The sequence below is a fragment of the Bombus bifarius genome, unplaced genomic scaffold (genome assembly GCF_011952205.1).
Source record: "Bombus bifarius isolate JDL3187 unplaced genomic scaffold, Bbif_JDL3187 scf7180000007977, whole genome shotgun sequence".
NCBI lineage: Eukaryota > Metazoa > Arthropoda > Insecta > Hymenoptera > Apidae > Bombus > Bombus bifarius.
In genome coordinates, this window is record NW_022884362.1 from 4636192 (window position 1) to 4653358 (window position 17167).

The 17167-nt window shown below is 32.4% G+C and overlaps 3 protein-coding genes across 3 annotated transcripts; 2 read left to right on the forward strand and 1 right to left on the reverse strand.

Moving 5' to 3' along the window:
• The first annotated feature begins 33 nt into the window (after positions 1 to 33).
• On the forward strand, positions 34 to 936 carry LOC117204045. The gene is made up of 3 exons (XM_033441045.1): positions 34 to 177; positions 284 to 443; positions 678 to 936. Exons 1-3 carry the CDS (start codon positions 164 to 166, stop codon positions 846 to 848), a joined length of 345 nt encoding a protein of 114 aa, XP_033296936.1. The 5' UTR covers positions 34 to 163; the 3' UTR covers positions 849 to 936.
• Positions 937 to 1243: 307 nt separating this feature from the next.
• LOC117204042 (splicing factor 3A subunit 1) lies at positions 1244 to 4931 on the forward strand. Its single transcript, XM_033441041.1, has 11 exons — positions 1244 to 1448; positions 1908 to 2238; positions 2321 to 2480; positions 2562 to 2843; positions 2936 to 3046; positions 3124 to 3295; positions 3354 to 4037; positions 4114 to 4175; positions 4287 to 4394; positions 4472 to 4645; positions 4737 to 4931. The coding sequence occupies exons 1-11, from the start codon at positions 1334 to 1336 to the stop codon at positions 4836 to 4838; spliced, it is 2301 nt and encodes a 766-aa protein (XP_033296932.1). The 5' UTR covers positions 1244 to 1333; the 3' UTR covers positions 4839 to 4931.
• Positions 4932 to 5026: 95 nt separating this feature from the next.
• LOC117204044 (xylulose kinase) lies at positions 5027 to 16653 on the reverse strand. The gene is made up of 12 exons (XM_033441044.1): positions 16192 to 16653; positions 14069 to 14151; positions 13114 to 13267; positions 11939 to 12118; positions 10247 to 10348; positions 8907 to 9038; positions 8379 to 8532; positions 7469 to 7613; positions 6512 to 6801; positions 6037 to 6134; positions 5716 to 5856; positions 5027 to 5635 (listed from the first exon to the last, which is right to left on the reverse strand). Exons 1-12 carry the CDS (start codon positions 16243 to 16245, stop codon positions 5555 to 5557), a joined length of 1614 nt encoding a protein of 537 aa, XP_033296935.1. The 5' UTR covers positions 16246 to 16653; the 3' UTR covers positions 5027 to 5554.
• Positions 16654 to 17167: the final 514 nt, after the last annotated feature.

The window sequence follows — 17167 nt, forward strand, 5'->3', positions numbered from 1 at the left end:
TGACACTGTATACATATATAAGTATGTACGTACTCTATATACATATATGAACTTTGGATTCAACCGGAAATTGTGAGGAGCTTTACGTAATTTTCATGTTTCTCTAACTGTAACAAACGAAAGTATAACAGGATTATCCTGTTAAAATAATCTACATTATACAATGAATCTAACCCGGTTAGTACGTGCTGTAAGAACTAAGGATGTGGTTCTATTACGGTATTTGAATATAAATATATGTATTCAAGGAACTTGAATTTTAAGTTTGAGGTTATATCTTCAGGTTTGCCATAAAATCCACTATCGTTGGTGGTGTCGTATATTATACTTATGCGGAAGGATTGTGGTCAAAATCCGAAGAAACTGCTAAATTGTATGAAAAACTGTATGTAAATGTTGCTCCGTATGTGAAAGAAAATGTACCTGAAGAGATTACTAAGGAGGTAAAATACTAAAAGAATTAACAATAAATTCTAATTTATTGTTTGTTTAATTCTTTGGTATCAAATGGTATAATCTTCTATGCAATAGGTGTTTAGATATCTTACTTTTTGATATCCCTACTTGATGTTAAAGATATATGAATGTGCAAAGAATTAATGTTATATTTAAGATAATTTTTATATTCATAAAATGTTGGTTGTTTAAATAAATCAATACCAATAATTTTTTTTTAGTGGGCTCAACTACCAAGTGTATCATGTATTACAAGCTTCATGAAATCATCTTGGAACAAGGGTGTTATGATCAGTATGGAATTCATCTCTAATATACCAACACATACTTGTAATGGTGCTACTAATCTATATGAAACTGTGCAAAAGTACATACAAGACCTTAATCTTTAAGGTTAATAGAAACAAAATTAATTTTTATGTAATATTGTTAGTATCATTCTATGTTCTTTAGATAAACATTATATAATTGATATTTATAAATAAGAAAATTGTTATTTATTTTTTTGTATACTATCTTGTTTGTTTATATATATATAATTTTAATGAAAATACACCGACATAAATAATAAATTGAATTTTTAATTTGCTTCATGCAATTAAAGGAAAATTAATTATTTAAACATATCACTATTATATGTATTTACATTTAAATCGTATTAACAAAATTTGCATACAAAATCATTTTCTAATTTTTTTGTTTGTTGCATGCAGTAGCTATTTTCCTGTATTAATGGAAATGCAGCTTTAATTTATTCAATAAAGTGCAATGCATTTACGTTGGCAGCACTGTGTTACGTTCTAGGAGTGTGTACATAATAAATGACACGAAGCATTAAATTTTCTAAAATTAAGTGAACAAAAATATATTAAGCAGCATGCCTGCACAGGAAGTTGCAGTTATACAACCACCAGCAACCGAGAATGAAGAAAATACGGCACCTTCATCTCAACCGATCGTGGGTATTATTTACCCTCCACCGGAAGTTAGAAGTATGATTTTACAATATTTTTTAATAAGACAATACAATGCAACATTCATTTTTAATTGACTTCTTAACAATGTTTTAGAATGATCACGTTAACATTTGTTTGTACATTTATTGCATATTGAAGTAATAATAAAAAATGTTGGTTGTAATATATTAATTCATGTATTGTATGTTATTAGTAAATTATTACATTACTTATCTTTAATTTTGCTATACATAAGTTTCTCTATATTTTAATGTTATGTACTTTCATTGTAAAAGAGAAATAAAATTTAGGAGTTTATCTTGATTGTATTAATTTGCTATCTTTTAGTTATTTGTGAATGTTTCTAAAATTTCAAATATATTATATTAAGTATAATAATAATTTGCTATATTTATATATGATTTTACATTTTACAACAATTATTTTTTGCCTATTCGTTGATGTACATATAATCTTCCTTATGTAAAATTTCAGATATTGTTGATAAAACCGCTAGTTTCGTGGCCAGAAATGGACCAGAATTTGAATCAAGAATCAGACAAAACGAATTGGGAAATCCAAAGTTTAATTTCTTAAATTTTGGTGACCCTTACCATGCGTATTATCAGCATAAAGTAAAGGAATTTAAAGAAGGAAAAGGTCAAGAACCTACTATAGGGACAGGGCCTGGAAAAACAGTTAATCTTGCTGCTCATCAAAAGCAGCAAGAAATTTTGAAACAAGTTGAACAACCATTTATTCCAAGAGATACTCCTGCAGAATTTGAATTTATTGCTGATCCACCTTCTATTTCAGCTTTAGATCTGTATGTGACTCAATTAAATTCTTCATCTTTCATGTAATTATACAATAGTATATGTTACAAAATATATGTGATTTTATTTTAGGGATATTGTAAAATTAACAGCACAATTTGTAGCCCGTAATGGTCGTCAATTTTTGACTAATTTGATGAATAGAGAACAAAGAAACTTCCAGTTTGATTTTCTACGTCCACAACATTCTTTGTTTCAGTATTTTACAAAACTCTTGGAACAATATACTAAGGTAGTACAAAATTTCATTTTTTTTCTAATTGAAATCTATAATTAGATCTATTCTTGAATTTAAGTTAATTTAAATTTACAGGTATTAATTCCACCTAAAGATTTATTACCACGACTACGTGATGAAGCCTTTAATATGGATAAAATTTTAGAGCAAGTTAAATATCGTGCTGAGTGGTTAAAGTATCAAGAAGCTCAAAGACGCAAAGAAGAGGAGGAATTGGAACGTGAAAGGGTTGCATATGCACAAATTGATTGGCATGATTTTGTTGTAGTCGAAACTGTTGATTACCAACAATTTGAAGTTGGTAATTTCCCAGCACCAACAACGCCAGATGAAGTTGGTGCTCGAGTACTTATGCAGGTAACATAATTCTATTAATTCTATGTCACAGTGAAATATCTTAATAAAATTACAAGCATTTCTGTTTTTCTAATAATTTTTTTAATTTCTAGGAAAGAATAGAGGAAGGTGAAGATGTAGAAATGCAAATTGATAGCGAAGGAGAAGATGAAATGCAAAGTCGTACAGAAGGAGAAAAAGATCGTGCGAAAGACAACAATCAAGTAAATATTTTATTCATTTAATAATATAAAAAAAAGTAACTAACACTTTCATATTAATAACATATGTGTATTTTAAGGTACAAGATATGGAAGAGGATTCGAGTGATGAAGATGATGTATCACCTCCGGGTGATACTCATAAATCGAAAGAACCAAAACCACGCGATAGTAATAATATGCAACCTCCGCCTTTGCCACCAACTCCAGGAAATGTTGTAGTAAAGAAAGGATATGATCCTAAACAACATTGTAAGTGAAAAAATGTTATATATATAAGTACAAAATTAAAGTATGCCTATTTTTACAGCAATTAAAACTGCACGTCCTGCTGCTCCTGATGAATACTTGATATCTCCAATCACTGGAGAACGTATACCCGCAAGTAAAGTCCAGGAGCATATGCGAATTGGATTATTGGATCCGCGTTGGGTTGAACAAAGAGACAAGCATCTTGACAAGTTGGCTCAGGAGACAGTATTTGCACCTGGTACAGCTATTGAAGCCAGCTTGAAACAACTTGCTGAGAGACGAACCGATATTTTCGGTGTCGGTGATGAAGAAACTGCAATCGGTAAAAAGATTGGAGAAGAAGATAAAAAGAAAGATGACAAAGTCACGTGGGATGGACACACATCAAGTGTTGAAGCAGCGACGAGGGCTGCTAGAGCGAATATTACTTTGGAAGAACAAATTCATCAGATTCATAAAGTTAAAGGACTTCTTCCGGACGAAGAGAAAGAAAAGATTGGTCCAAAACCTGCTAATCGTGCAGCTGAACTGTCACATATGGCAGCAGCTGCTTCGAAACCTCAAGCTACATTAAAGGCACCACCTAAACCACCAGCTCCAAAGCCAGTACCGGTACCAACGCAACCACCACCACCTCCTACTATGAGCATGCCTACTATGGGTATTCCTCAGCCAATGATGCCGCAAGCACCGATGATGATGATGGCCCCTATGCCTCCGATTCGACCACCACCGCTTATGAGTGAGTAATTTTTATACAAAATAATAATATTATAGATTGATTATAAATTAAATATTTTTATTTTGTCTATTTCTAGCGCCAGCAATGTCGCCATTTATGCCGACACCACCGCCGATGCAGCCACCAATGGCATCTGCTGTAAGTATTTGTGAAGTAAAATAATGTTTAAGTAGTTCAAAGGTAGCACTATCTACTACCTAAAAGTAAAAATATTTTATGTACGTATGTTTATCTTACTATTGTTTCCAGATTGGATTAAAACATACTGCTGAACCTATGGAGGAGGAACCTCAAACTAAGAAACTTAGAACGGAAGATTCATTGATACCAGAACAACAATTCTTAGCTAGAAATAAGGTGTTTTATCAACAATTATGGTTTCTATACATTCAAGGATTATTATATGCATTAAAACATACATTTTATTTTTTCAGGGGCCTGTACAACTAAATATTGCTGTACCAATGATGACAGAAAAAGCAGAATGGAAGTTAAATGGTCAAACATTGAATATTACTTTGCAATTAAGTGATACCGTGGCGACAATGAAAGCTCTTATTCACGAGCAAACTGGCATGCCACCTGGCAAGCAGAAGTTACAGTACGAGGTATTATATGAACGATTTAAGCTATATAAGATTAACTATATTTATAAAAAATATTTTTAGTTTCATATATAATGATTATTTTTTTTTTCAGGGAATGTTTTTCAAAGATAGTAATACTCTTGCATATTACAATTTGACATCTGGTAATGTAATTAACCTTTTACCAAAGGAAAGAGGTGGCAGGAAAAAATAAGAAGGGAAATATATAACTATACTTTGAAACTTTCATATTATTGTGTAATAATCAATTTATTTCATATTGAAAACTTAAAGATAGATTTCTATAGATTAAGAAATACTATCACTTTAAACAAATAAAACACCTATTAAGTTAAATTTTTTTTATTATAACTTTTATCTTAATTTTATAATAAGTTAGCATTTAATAAATTAATAATACATAATTAATAAAATTTATAAATATACAAATACAAAATTATTTTATACATAAGTTTAGTTCTTTCATTTTAGGAATTGCACTTAGGTTATCTTGTACTTTTATCATTAAGGTATTAGTGATTTGTAATTAGCTAGATTATTTAATATATTCGAAATATTCGAATATAAATATTCGAAATAATATTTGTATGTTTTTTTGTATTTTTACTTCCATTTTAATGGTTCTTAGTAATTTCTTAAAGCATTGCTGTTTGCATAGGAGATTCAAGATATTTCTAGTAACTTTGATTCATTTATTAAAATCGAAGTAGTGTCATTACTCGAATTTTAAGAGCAAGCCTCTAAAAATTGCAGAAAAAGCATCGTATAAAAATTTTTCAGAATAAAACTATAAATATCATCAATATTAAACTGCTCTAAATGCAGCAATTATTTTAAATTTTCAGCTAATATGATGCATTAATGAAGGCCTCTTTTTTTAAATGCTCTTGTGTTATTCATGTATAGCCTTTATATAGTTTGTTTTGTACTTGTCTTATTTTTAATTTTCTCTACGATCTTTCGGTAACGTGCAACCATTGATTTGTATATCTAAAAATATAAAATAGTTGTTTCTTAAATACATAATATTTAGCAAAATGTAAACTTTAATAGTTGTACATATTACTTACTGTTTCTGCATCATTATAAGGACGGCATACAAGTGTCGGTTCTGGTAAGCAGCGTGTTATCTCATCAAAGTTGGATTCATTTCGCAATAAACCATGTTTTGCTTGATAGGCTGCACCCATCATAGCCGAATTAGCTACTTCCTGTCAAATAAGATTTAAGGATATTGAAAATGTCATTATAATTTTTAGGATTAAAGAATATTATACGAGATCCAAAAAATAAATATTTATAGATTTATAACAGAAAAGGTATATATAAAAATAAGATCATAACATAGACAACATTTCTATTTAACAAATTAGAAGGGTAGCAATGATTACCGATATGTATACTGGTGAATTAAAAACATCGGAAAGAACTTGAAGTATGGATTTATTTGTGGATGCACCTCCTGTCGCGATAATACGTGTATTTGGCCCTATAGATAAAAACCAAAAAAGATAAAAATAATTTTTGCAATTGAAAGTTTACATTTCTTTGAAAAATTGTAAATTTGTTGAAAATCATGTTCTTCTGTAAAATGATATTACAACGTATTACATATAAATATCAAAAATAAAATAATTACTAAAGAAGACATATTATGACAAAATTGAATTCTTCGATATATAAATATTGATAGGACAGTTTCTTTAAAATCTGATAATTAGAGCAAAATATATACCGAAGATTTAACTCATTTAACTTATCACAGAAGGCACGCACCGCCTTATATCTCTAAAAGTTTAAAATATCCTCGGTTATCAAGGAGAGTATAAGAAAATTGCAAAAATATTTTTGTAACTTGCAACTTACCTATGACGAAACCAAAATCTTCAGCGTGAGCTCTTTTTGCAACGAATTGCCCTTCGATCAAGGCTCTTACTTCCACCTCCTTTGAACTGTAACGCGATATCTCTTCGTTCGCTTTATTGAATCGATGATCACCAATGACAAATGGCAAAATCTCTTGTGCATCGAAGTATAAACCTAAATTTCCAAAATTTCCCCGCGGCGTACTTTCCAGTAGCTCGTTGAAGATTTGCCAAGAACCCTGCGCAGCACTGTCGCGTATTCTTTCGCGAGTCAAAGATCCATTTTTGAAGCTAGAAATTTGAGATTCTAGTGTCCCGATCATTCATACGCTTAATCTCTTATAAGTAATATTATTTGGAAGAATTAAGACTCGTTTTAATGAAATGGATTCTATACAGATATATCTAAACGAAATGTAGACCGGGTAATCATCGATCTGTATTATTTAGATATTTTACAGGATCATTGTATTATTTTTTGCGGGATCGCAATTCATTTATTATGTTTCCTACTTTTTTCTCTAAATAATTTCTCTTCTATTAATATTTTGGATAGTTTGTAACATGTCTCTCCATATTTTACTAACAATTTATAATTTGATGTAGCATGGAAGATATAATTAGTATAGAAATTATATTTTGCTTTATACTGTCAAAAAGTAAGTATTACCTTCCTCTAAAATTTAGATAAATACAAAAAACAATGCTTAGGTACGTGATATCCGTATTTAACTGGAAGAATTTATTATGAAAATTCATGCCTTTGTAACCACAAATGGTAGGATATTTTAATGTTTGGAAATATATAAATACCCGCATTAGAGAGAATATATTAATTTTACCTGCACTTTCTAAGATTAAAGATTTTGAAGTATTCTTGTAAATAATTATAAATAACTACTAATAAAGTACCGATAAAGGAAAAATTGTATCCTAGGGAAATAAAACGGTGAGTTACCAAAGTAAAGCCATGTAAGCGTTATCATCAAGAGGATTGCAAAATATGTGTCCTTCTAAAGCAGTTTTCGGTTTGTTCAACCATAAGAACAGAGTATCACTTGTCCCCAAGCTGCAAGCGATATCTCCTTCTTTCAGTCTCATTCCTGTATAATAATAAATAAACGTCATTTATCAATTGTTTGTGTTATCAAAATTATTAATAATCAAACTTATTTATTAGCACAATAAATCCTACCTGCATTTCTCTAACTCGAGAAATAAATTTTACACGCAGACTTTGGAGTATATGTATTTAAACATATTCTCGTCCAAATTGAATTACAGCATATTTTACACTTCATTAAACTTGTTGCAATTTGTCCAAGCATTTCGCTGTACTACGTGCGAACGTAAAAGAAACCAGTCTAAGAAAATTTGCATGTACGTACTCCTATATTCCGATGTAAAACGTAGTTTCTCAAAAGTGTCGTTTTAACGGGCGATCGATTTTAGACGACGTTGCTTTTACGATAGCACGTTAGAGCGTAGTTGTCGAATTTTTAAGAAAGAATATCAACGTTACCAACCGGAAAAACGAATAAAAAACTTCACACGAGGAAAATATTATCGATAGATTAATTAAATATCGAGCAATACGGAATTCATTTAGCAGTTTCCTTAACAGTAAACCGCAAATTATAGTTCAGGCGAAAAATCTCATTAATCATTCCGTATGGGGAGCGAAAGTCTATGGGTATCTACGCATGTCGATTGGAAATGTATTTGCGTGAATATTCATGAAGGCGTTCGTTGCTCATAGAATCGAAACTTGTTGTCAAAAGGCGAAGTAGCGCGTATAAATTAATATCGTTGGCCGAACGAAAAATTATTCGTACCGAAACCGTGAGATCAGCGAATAGCGTGCTTACCTATTAGAGAACCTGAGTTGTCGCCCGTGAACGCAATTACACGGCATGCCTCGTCGAAGCCAAATCTTTCGACGAAATAGGACGAAATTGGACCGATATCGCTGCACGAGGAAACTGGTTTCCCGAGTTTTTCTCGTAGACCAAGACCGCAAGCCTGAACAAACACCGGTCCGATGATAAATATTGGAAAAGCAATGTACGTACGTAGTATGCTGTTTGCGTTATAGGTTATTTTCACAACAAATGTAGAGGATCTTAAAAGATTTAGATTTTGACATAAACATTTCGACACGTACACACATATAGACATATATGATTCCATTTTAAGGAACAAAGAATTTTCTATTTTTGAATTTTTGAGTTTTTTGATATACGAATTTACGACTTAAAAGATCGATTGAAACGAAACATATAGATAAAATTGAAAAGAATGTTTATTTCTATTGCTGGGGAAAAATGCGAACGTTTTATTGTATAGTAGCTTACCGTATTCAGAGAAAATCTAATAATCATTGATAATCCACATACCTCTAATAGGACGTCATCCCAATCTTTCGTATGAATATTTAACAAGTTCATTCCAGAGCCATCGGACCAATCGATCGGCGCGAAATCGCCGAAAAACAAGGAAGCCAGGAAACTGCTAATCAAAGAGATTCTCTGGAAGAAGTATCAAAAACGAGTTAACGTAAAAAACGACTATAAAATCTTATTCAAACACTTTATAATATATGTATAATGCGTATTAGTGACGAATATACGATAATGTTTCAGGTTTTAACAGCTAAATCTTGTCAGTCTATTCTGTGGGTATAATCAGGCAAAAGAATGTTGTGTATAGTAATTTTTTGTTGTCCTATCGTTTGTTATTTTATTATAACATTTTAACGAGGCTTTAAGCGATCTATGTTTCTATATATAATATTTCTCGTTCGATTATACCCATAGAATACACTTATTTTTGCTGTTAAACCATAGAACTTAGGACATTGTATATTATTGCATACTCGTTATAATAATGCTACGAACATTAAATAAAATCTTTGTAAATAGGAACTCTCAGTTTGTTAAAAGTAGCACTCTTTGAAAATATTTTGGTTATTTTGGTTTTTAGTTATTATTAGCTATTGATCAAAGTAATTAAAAATCTATGTGAAAATCATTGCTATTGCGATTATAAAAGTAGAGCACGTTACGAGTAATCTATTTTCGGACACGTTGTTATTACATTTCGGATATTTATGGAAATTCAGGTTTTTACGAGATAGAACCTAAACAGAGATCTATCTCGACCGATATTATTGTGCGTATCTTTCAATATTCAAGTAAACTGATTCTTGTTTTTCTGTTAACGTAATTTCCATAGATTTCTATACGACCAAACACGCTCATACAAGTCGAAATAAATTGCCATAAAGCTTTTCAACGCTCAATAAAAACATTCTGACGAATAATAGAAATATTCTGACTGTCCATCGAAAATCCATCGAAAATCCATCGGAAACTACGTTACGTAGTAACACCAATCTCGAGATTCATATCGAGAATTATATTCGCGTACATTCTCCGGCAGCAATTTTTCTATAATCGCAATAAGAACGACCTAAATAGAAATGACATCGCGCTAGACGATATATCTATTAAAAAGGAACAGTTCAAACAGGCGAGTAATCATCGTTATCGGGCACGTTAGTATTCACGCGTAAAGCCAAGGTTCACCGGCAGCTCACACGAGAAATCAGAAACGTAGTTAATTGCAGTCTAAATCCTTGTACCAGTCCACACGTAATCGAATACCTCGATCGAGCGTAGTCCCGAAAATTTGTCAACGAAGTCGGCAGTGTAGATTTTTTTTTAGTGGATTATACCTCAGTGTTGCTGTAGGCTTCCGGTCTGGTGCGTGCTATTTTTGCTATTTGAGGCCCTGAGAACCTTTCGTACGCCCGTGATCCCGTTATCTCCGCCAATTTCTGCAATCATGCAACCACGACAGATCGTATAAGGATAATTGATTAGGGTATTAATCGGCGTGCGTCGATTAACTATGAATCAGCCCAATTCTCGTCATCGTCATCGCTCGACGCTCTGTCCGTGTTGTACATGATACATATAACATGTACATAATTTATTGGAACTGTTATAGAAATTTTTATCAATTTAGTAATTCTTATTGATATTCGGACATTGTCACGGTGTTGCAATCGCGTTATTCAATTACTTACTTTCTATATGCTGTATTAAAACATTTCTATTCTCTTTCTATTTGCATCGTCTCGCGTTGAAATCGTAGGAACGATACGTCTTATTTATTACGAGTTAACATGCCTCGTATTTTCGATCGAAAACTTTTCTAAACGCGTGCCATTCTTCAAAAATCCCCGATCGCCACGCCAATGAATATTCATCCGTGTCAAAGAATTAATTTACAATTTGCATACTTCGTAAGCCCCGCCAATACGATTTTATATTGATTTCCGATCGTATCTGTTCGCGATAAATTTTTTTTTCTTCGCCGACGTTGCTCGATGTTCGTTGACGAAGTCGCAAGAACGAGAAGATAGAAGAGAGGAGAGAGGCTTTGGTACCGTTCCATTCCTCCGCTGGATATTTTTAAATCCATTAAAAAGTCGACGTCGCCCGTCGTCGACCTTCGCGACGATTAATTAAATATTTTATTGATTTTCGTCGGCTATCATTGCGAACGAAATTGATCGGCGATAGGTGTTCGAAACAGCATGTCGTCGACGTGACATCGCGCGTCGATAGTGATATTACACGCGTTACTGTCCATAAGTATGTTTGGACACCTAGTACGATTCGATCAAAAGATTCATATTTTCGCTATATTCTCAACGTTATGACAGAGGAACGTGTCTCTATCATTGAATTCTCTTCCTTTCGCCACGGCTGAGACGAGAACGCTCCGTTAAATTTAACCCAGCTACGATCCGCGAATTTTCATATTTCGATCTTGCTCTCATTTCAGCGAACAAAAAGAATTTTTAACGTTCTGAGAACACATAGTATTGAAGCGAGAAATCATGCGTATCAGTAAAATTTACTTGGCATTTCGTTCATACTGAAGACACGTATTTCCTAACGTTAGGAAAATATAATTTTGCTCGAAAATTCGGCCGGTAGAATGTAGCAGGGTTAAACTGAAAGAAGCAATATATCCGCATCGTTGTAAATTCGTGTTTACCTGCAACGAATAGCTGACGCGTTGTAAAATCTATACGAACGTTTCGTACAGACAGAATTTGTTTAAATCAAGCTTGGGCAAATTTTATTTCAGATAAAGATGAAAAATAATAATTTGAAATAACGAATTATCTCAGGTATTCTTTGCTTTGTCAATAAATTAGATTTATTATTATTTAGATCAGTTTCAAATAACTATTTAGCAAAATAAAATTATATCTTACTTAGAGGATCACTTTCCAAATATCTTATTTCAATATTTCAATATTGTCGATTATTTAGATAATGTCCAGGCCTGATTTAAATATAATGGAAGGAAATTAGCGAAGAGAAGTTTAGAAGAGAAAGGAAACGCATACTTCTGGGCCATCGACGATCTCATCTAACATGTTACACTCTTTGGTGGTGCTGGAATCCATCCACACAGGTGATGTTGTCACCGAGAAAGAGGTGACCAGCTGTTCGTGCAAGAATTTCGCAGGATCCAATTGTTGCAATTGATTTCGACTGCCCTTGCCCCAGTAAACTGTGCCATGTTGCTATGTAATAACGAACAAAGATAACATTATCGTCTGGGTGTTTCTAAAGCTGTAAAATGTTCGTGTTTATAAGGGTCGTTTATTGCGAAATTTACATCGATACTTACACGTTGGCTGGAACGTTTCTCACTGCGATTCTCTGGCGTTAAAACTTCAACATTTATTTTCGTTCATCACACAAACAAATGAAAATTTCACTTAGATTTAATATCCGATTCCAAACAAGTTAGCTTGAAACAATACGCAATTTCGACCGATTTATTGTTCTTACTTTAAAAAGTAACTTCATTTTATGTAAAAATTCGACCAATCGTTTTCAGCTATATAAACCTTTTAAATACTACATTTCGTATATATTTGAGTCGTAAATTATGTTACGAAATACGAACTGTCCTCGTTTCAATTATTCTTGAATATGAAGTACATGCATATGCGTGTCTGTGGAAGTCTCTACTTCCGGCGCGGTTGACATAATATTTATTTGCGGATTGATTATTACTTCTCAAAATACGTTCAAGCTAAATAATATGCCAGAATCAGTAAAATAATAATTTTCCAAATACTTTTCGAATACTATTCGAATAATGCTCGACTCTGTCAACGAGATCGAAATTCAAGAAGTTATAGTTAAACGATCTGTTTGCGTCAAAGGATGAAAAAAGGAATAGATAAGAGTCATTATATATCTATTTTATGGTAATCAACTGTTCTTTTTTATAGTTAAATCAGTGAACGTCGCTGCATTTAAATTACCGATGACAACAGATATTTTTGTAATCCATCGTGTTTCAGTTCTTAAACGATACTCGAAATAATATGAATATTGCATAGAGGTACTTCTTGAAATTTATAGCTTCGGTAATGTTACATAGCATTTTGTGACGAACCTTAATTGACATGGGAGTAATTGAAAAGACAGATTTACTATCGATATTATAATTTATGAACCGTGACGTTTCTATTCCAGCGTTCTGACGTTTACAGCATTCTTTTACCTGTGCGCATCCGGAAATAGCGGCCACCTTGCTAAAATCGACGCCACACACGCGCAACTTATCGAGAATCATGTCCAGAGCCTTAACCCACATCAAAGTGGGAACCACCACTACGTGTGGCTCAGCTTTTTTCTGAATGACGCCTCCGTACGTTCTAAAATTGTCCAATGTTTAATAATTAAATGTAACGTAATTAAATTGTAATCGTAAATTCTAATTAAACGTAAAATAATTTGACATTTTTTACGAGATATTAATCATCGATGAGAGTATAAAAATATATCGAGTGTAGAAAGGAATTCGGTATTTTAGCTTTGTATATTCTATTTCGTTATTACGAATTCGCATATCTTAGTGCCTTTCATAAACATGACATTTTTTTCTAGATAGTGTATCGTTCAGCGCACTGATTCTGCTGCGATTCAAAATATAGTTGCAATGAAATCGACCATGATACGATTGGAAATTAACAAAAATATTTTATACTCCGTTGTAATCTTGCTTTTTCCTGTATAAATCACCAAGACAATAGTAATAAGAAATCAAAACAGAACAATAATAACGAAGAGTCGTATTCGTCATAAAAAATTCATTTGGGAGAAATTTGTTGCTTGTTACGAATTGTATTTTATCAATGCTTTCTTTCTAATGTGAGAATGTGTAAATAATGAATAAATAAATAATTCTCGATTTGCTCAATGCTATTGCTCAGACATGAACTTCTATGTACTTTAAAATATAATGTTAGAAATCGCATCATTGCTTATGTATCATTAGGTTGAACGAAAAGATTTTAATATCGTATTTTGCATTAGTCATCTCATGAGAAATCTTCGTGGATTTTAAAGTGTTAAGAAACGTTTTAAAAAATGTATGTCGAAACGTCAAAAGTGGATAATACATAAAAATACGTAACATGAAAATATAAGAAAACATGGTATTTAAGCATATTTACCTAAATTCTGGTAGATCATTGTCAAACTGTACACTGGTTTCATGGAGAACAGCGAGATTGTTATCGACGACAACTGCTTTCAACTACAAATGTCAAAAGATACTTGTTAACGGCCTCTTAAATTCGCAATACTACGCTGTTCCTCGATTTTTTATCTACATCATCGAATAAGTTATGTGCAACAAGGCTACCATGCGACATAGCATGGTCAATTAGTTATGCTACTCCATAATGTAATTCGAAATTTAAAATTCAAAACTTTCTACCATTTTTCGTATCTACCGTATGAATATATACACGTGTAACGTTTAAACATACTACTAATCGTGTTTAATAAAATAAAAAAATGTCCAGATGTATCATCGCCCATAAGTTTAATCGCAAGTACAAATATCGTGAAACACGTAAAGTCTCGAGTGAAATTAAATGGACAAATAAGTATCGTTATTAAAATGAATCGTGGAATAGGATAAAATATCAAAGAAAATAATATTTGTTTCAATAAATAAAACGAACAGATGTTCTAAGAGGTAGATACTTATGATCGATAATGTATATATCATGAGCGATGGTTTATGCAACAGAAATTATTATGTAGAATCCATAGATATTGATGATTGTCGGGTATTTAATTTGTCGAAAGTTGACAAGCAGATAACATTCACGTCTGATGGTATCGATTATTCTTGTATATCGCTTATGATTCACATATTTCTTCAATTTTAAAGGAACAATAATTACGACAAATTGAATTAACGAATAGATAAAAATAAATGTTTTATACGAATTGGTTATGTTACGATACAGTCGTTTATGATTTATGGAGTTTCGATGCCAAAGATGCGCAAGAAGCACTTTGCAATTTCAATTATCATTTCGACCGCTTCTAGCATTTCGCGCTTTTCGTTGCAAACGAGATACGCATTTCTTTCGCCCGTATCGTCCTACTGCTTAATGTTATCATTATGTTAGATAATTGTGACCCATCTGACGCGCGTCACACGCAGCGAAACGCTTCTCGTCAACAACTTCGAATTTTCCTATCATTTTAGTGTATTATTGACTGTAATATTTGTTTATACCTAAAAGCTAACCGTGGTAAATTTACCATTAGACGTTAAAGTATCGTTAACTTAATCAGAGTAATTTATTTTATTAATAAGAAATTAGTTTTTGTTTTATTGGTATAACTATTCTTATTCCTTCAAATTATTCCTAATTTAATCGTAATTCGATATTTAGCCTATTAATAGAAAATTAATTCATTGATAGAACTTTACGATATTCCTGAAAAATAAATTTCAATGTCGTTATATTTCTTCAAGGAAAAGGGTTACATAATTGTAATGATCGAGTATGTTGTATAACTAGAAACTTGAGAGTACGATTTCAAATATTTGTCAGTAGAGATAATACAAAGTACACTGCAACAAATATTTGAAATTTAAGGAATCAAAATAGAGTAGATGTTTAAATTAGTTGTTACAGAATCAAAATTCAGTTTATCAACATTAGAACTCACAGTATGGTTTTCATAGTGTCACAGGAAACAAGAGATGATCAATACTGCTAGATGAAAAATATGTTTTATTTGATTCGATCCTTGTCAAGTGTTTGTTTTTCGTTACATTTGTAATCTTTAGAAAAAAGTACAAATATTGTATAGTTACAATTCGTTGAAGAGTTATCTCTTTTAATAAAAAGACATTTATAAGATTAAATAATTTTCTTAGATTTAAATGAAACGCGCGTTGTCACGAGCGTGCGCAGTAGATGATGCGCACTGAGAATTCAGTAACATCAAGTATTATAAAACCACAAACTAATAAATAAGTCTTCGAAGGAACAAATGATAAACTACTATGACTCATTGCTGTATAACTATGGTAATTATTTCACACGCGGTGTATAAATGTACACAAGCGGGAGCAAGAAAGGCAGAAATAAAAATAAGAAATAAGAGGAAAGAAAGGATAAAAGTGATATACAAGACTCGTGTCAACGATGAGCAGTTTTATATGACGAGAAAACGCGTCGGTCGTCGATGATTATTCGCTCGAAGCAGATGTTCGACTCCTGATAAAAAGCGGTACGCGAGATTATGCTGTTTTTTAAGGGTTTACCTGCTGCGTGCTGAGATCAAGCCCTAAGTATGTCGCGTTTGAAGCAGCGCCCATATTTCAATCGTAGACTGACACGCAATGCGACGAAATCGTGGAACAGATATGGCGTAGCAAAGATACAACGGAACCGATAGGTTTGAAAAACAGATACACTTCACTGTACGTCCGTGCGCCTGTTTCAAGCTCAGGGCACTAATGTTCGAGCGGTCTAGTCTGTTTGTGGTCTACACTCGTTCCCAGCACAAGCCGAGGCATCGTTACGCGCTGTTTCGCGTCGCAAAGTGACTAAATGGGAGTAATCTTATCGTTATTATTAATATTATAATGCTGTTCGTTACGTAAGACAGATTAATACTCGACGAAAGTTTACTCGAGTTAGCGTTATTTGGTCTCGGAACAACATTTCCATAACATTTCGTACGCGACTGAATCGTCGGCGTGCCACGACAAAGAGGTTAAGTTTCCGTCGATACTAATTTTCTTTCTCTGGGAACACCGAATTTCTTTACCGGCTGATCTATCACGTTGGTGTTCATAATAAGCGTACACCTGTGCTGCACCTGCTGAGAATTTCTCACAAGATAATTAAACTACCTTCGGCCATTGTCAGAATTTGAATATAAATTACCGAGCGCAAATTAAAGAGATCTAGTATCTTTTTATAAAACATGTATTTACTTGAATGTAATACGTGTTCTTTCTATAAAATATGGTTCAATTACGATAAGATTATGTTGTAAAATACCACAAGATGAAGGCATATTGTGATAAGAATTTAAAATTATATTTATGATAATCTTACGTTTGAAAGTATGCAGTAAAGTTGTGGATATGATTTAAGTTATGTGTTATGCAAGTAATGCGATTTAAAATTATCGCAAAAAAGGCAGTGTGCGCATTTTGATATTTTTTGAAGAGATGGAAATAAAAGTAAAATTCTTTACATTAATAGGATTCGCGATACTGGTTTTTAAAC

Coding starts and splice junctions, on each gene's coding strand:
- LOC117204042 (XM_033441041.1), top strand. CDS start 1,334: ATGCCTGCACAGGAAGTTGCAGTTATACAACCACCAGCAACCGAGAAT. Junction 3,296..3,353: donor ATATGATCCTAAACAACATT/GTAAGTGAAAAA, acceptor CTATTTTTACAG/CAATTAAAACTGCACGTCCT. Junction 4,646..4,736: donor AGCAGAAGTTACAGTACGAG/GTATTATATGAA, acceptor TTTTTTTTTCAG/GGAATGTTTTTCAAAGATAG.
- LOC117204044 (XM_033441044.1), bottom strand. CDS start 16,245: ATGGGCGCTGCTTCAAACGCGACATACTTAGGGCTTGATCTCAGCACG. Junction 8,533..8,906: donor GGGATGACGTCCTATTAGAG/GTATGTGGATTA, acceptor GTGTTTGTTCAG/GCTTGCGGTCTTGGTCTACG. Junction 6,802..7,468: donor GCTTACATGGCTTTACTTTG/GTAACTCACCGT, acceptor TCAAATTTCTAG/CTTCAAAAATGGATCTTTGA.
- LOC117204045 (XM_033441045.1), top strand. Junction 444..677: donor CTGAAGAGATTACTAAGGAG/GTAAAATACTAA, acceptor ATTTTTTTTTAG/TGGGCTCAACTACCAAGTGT.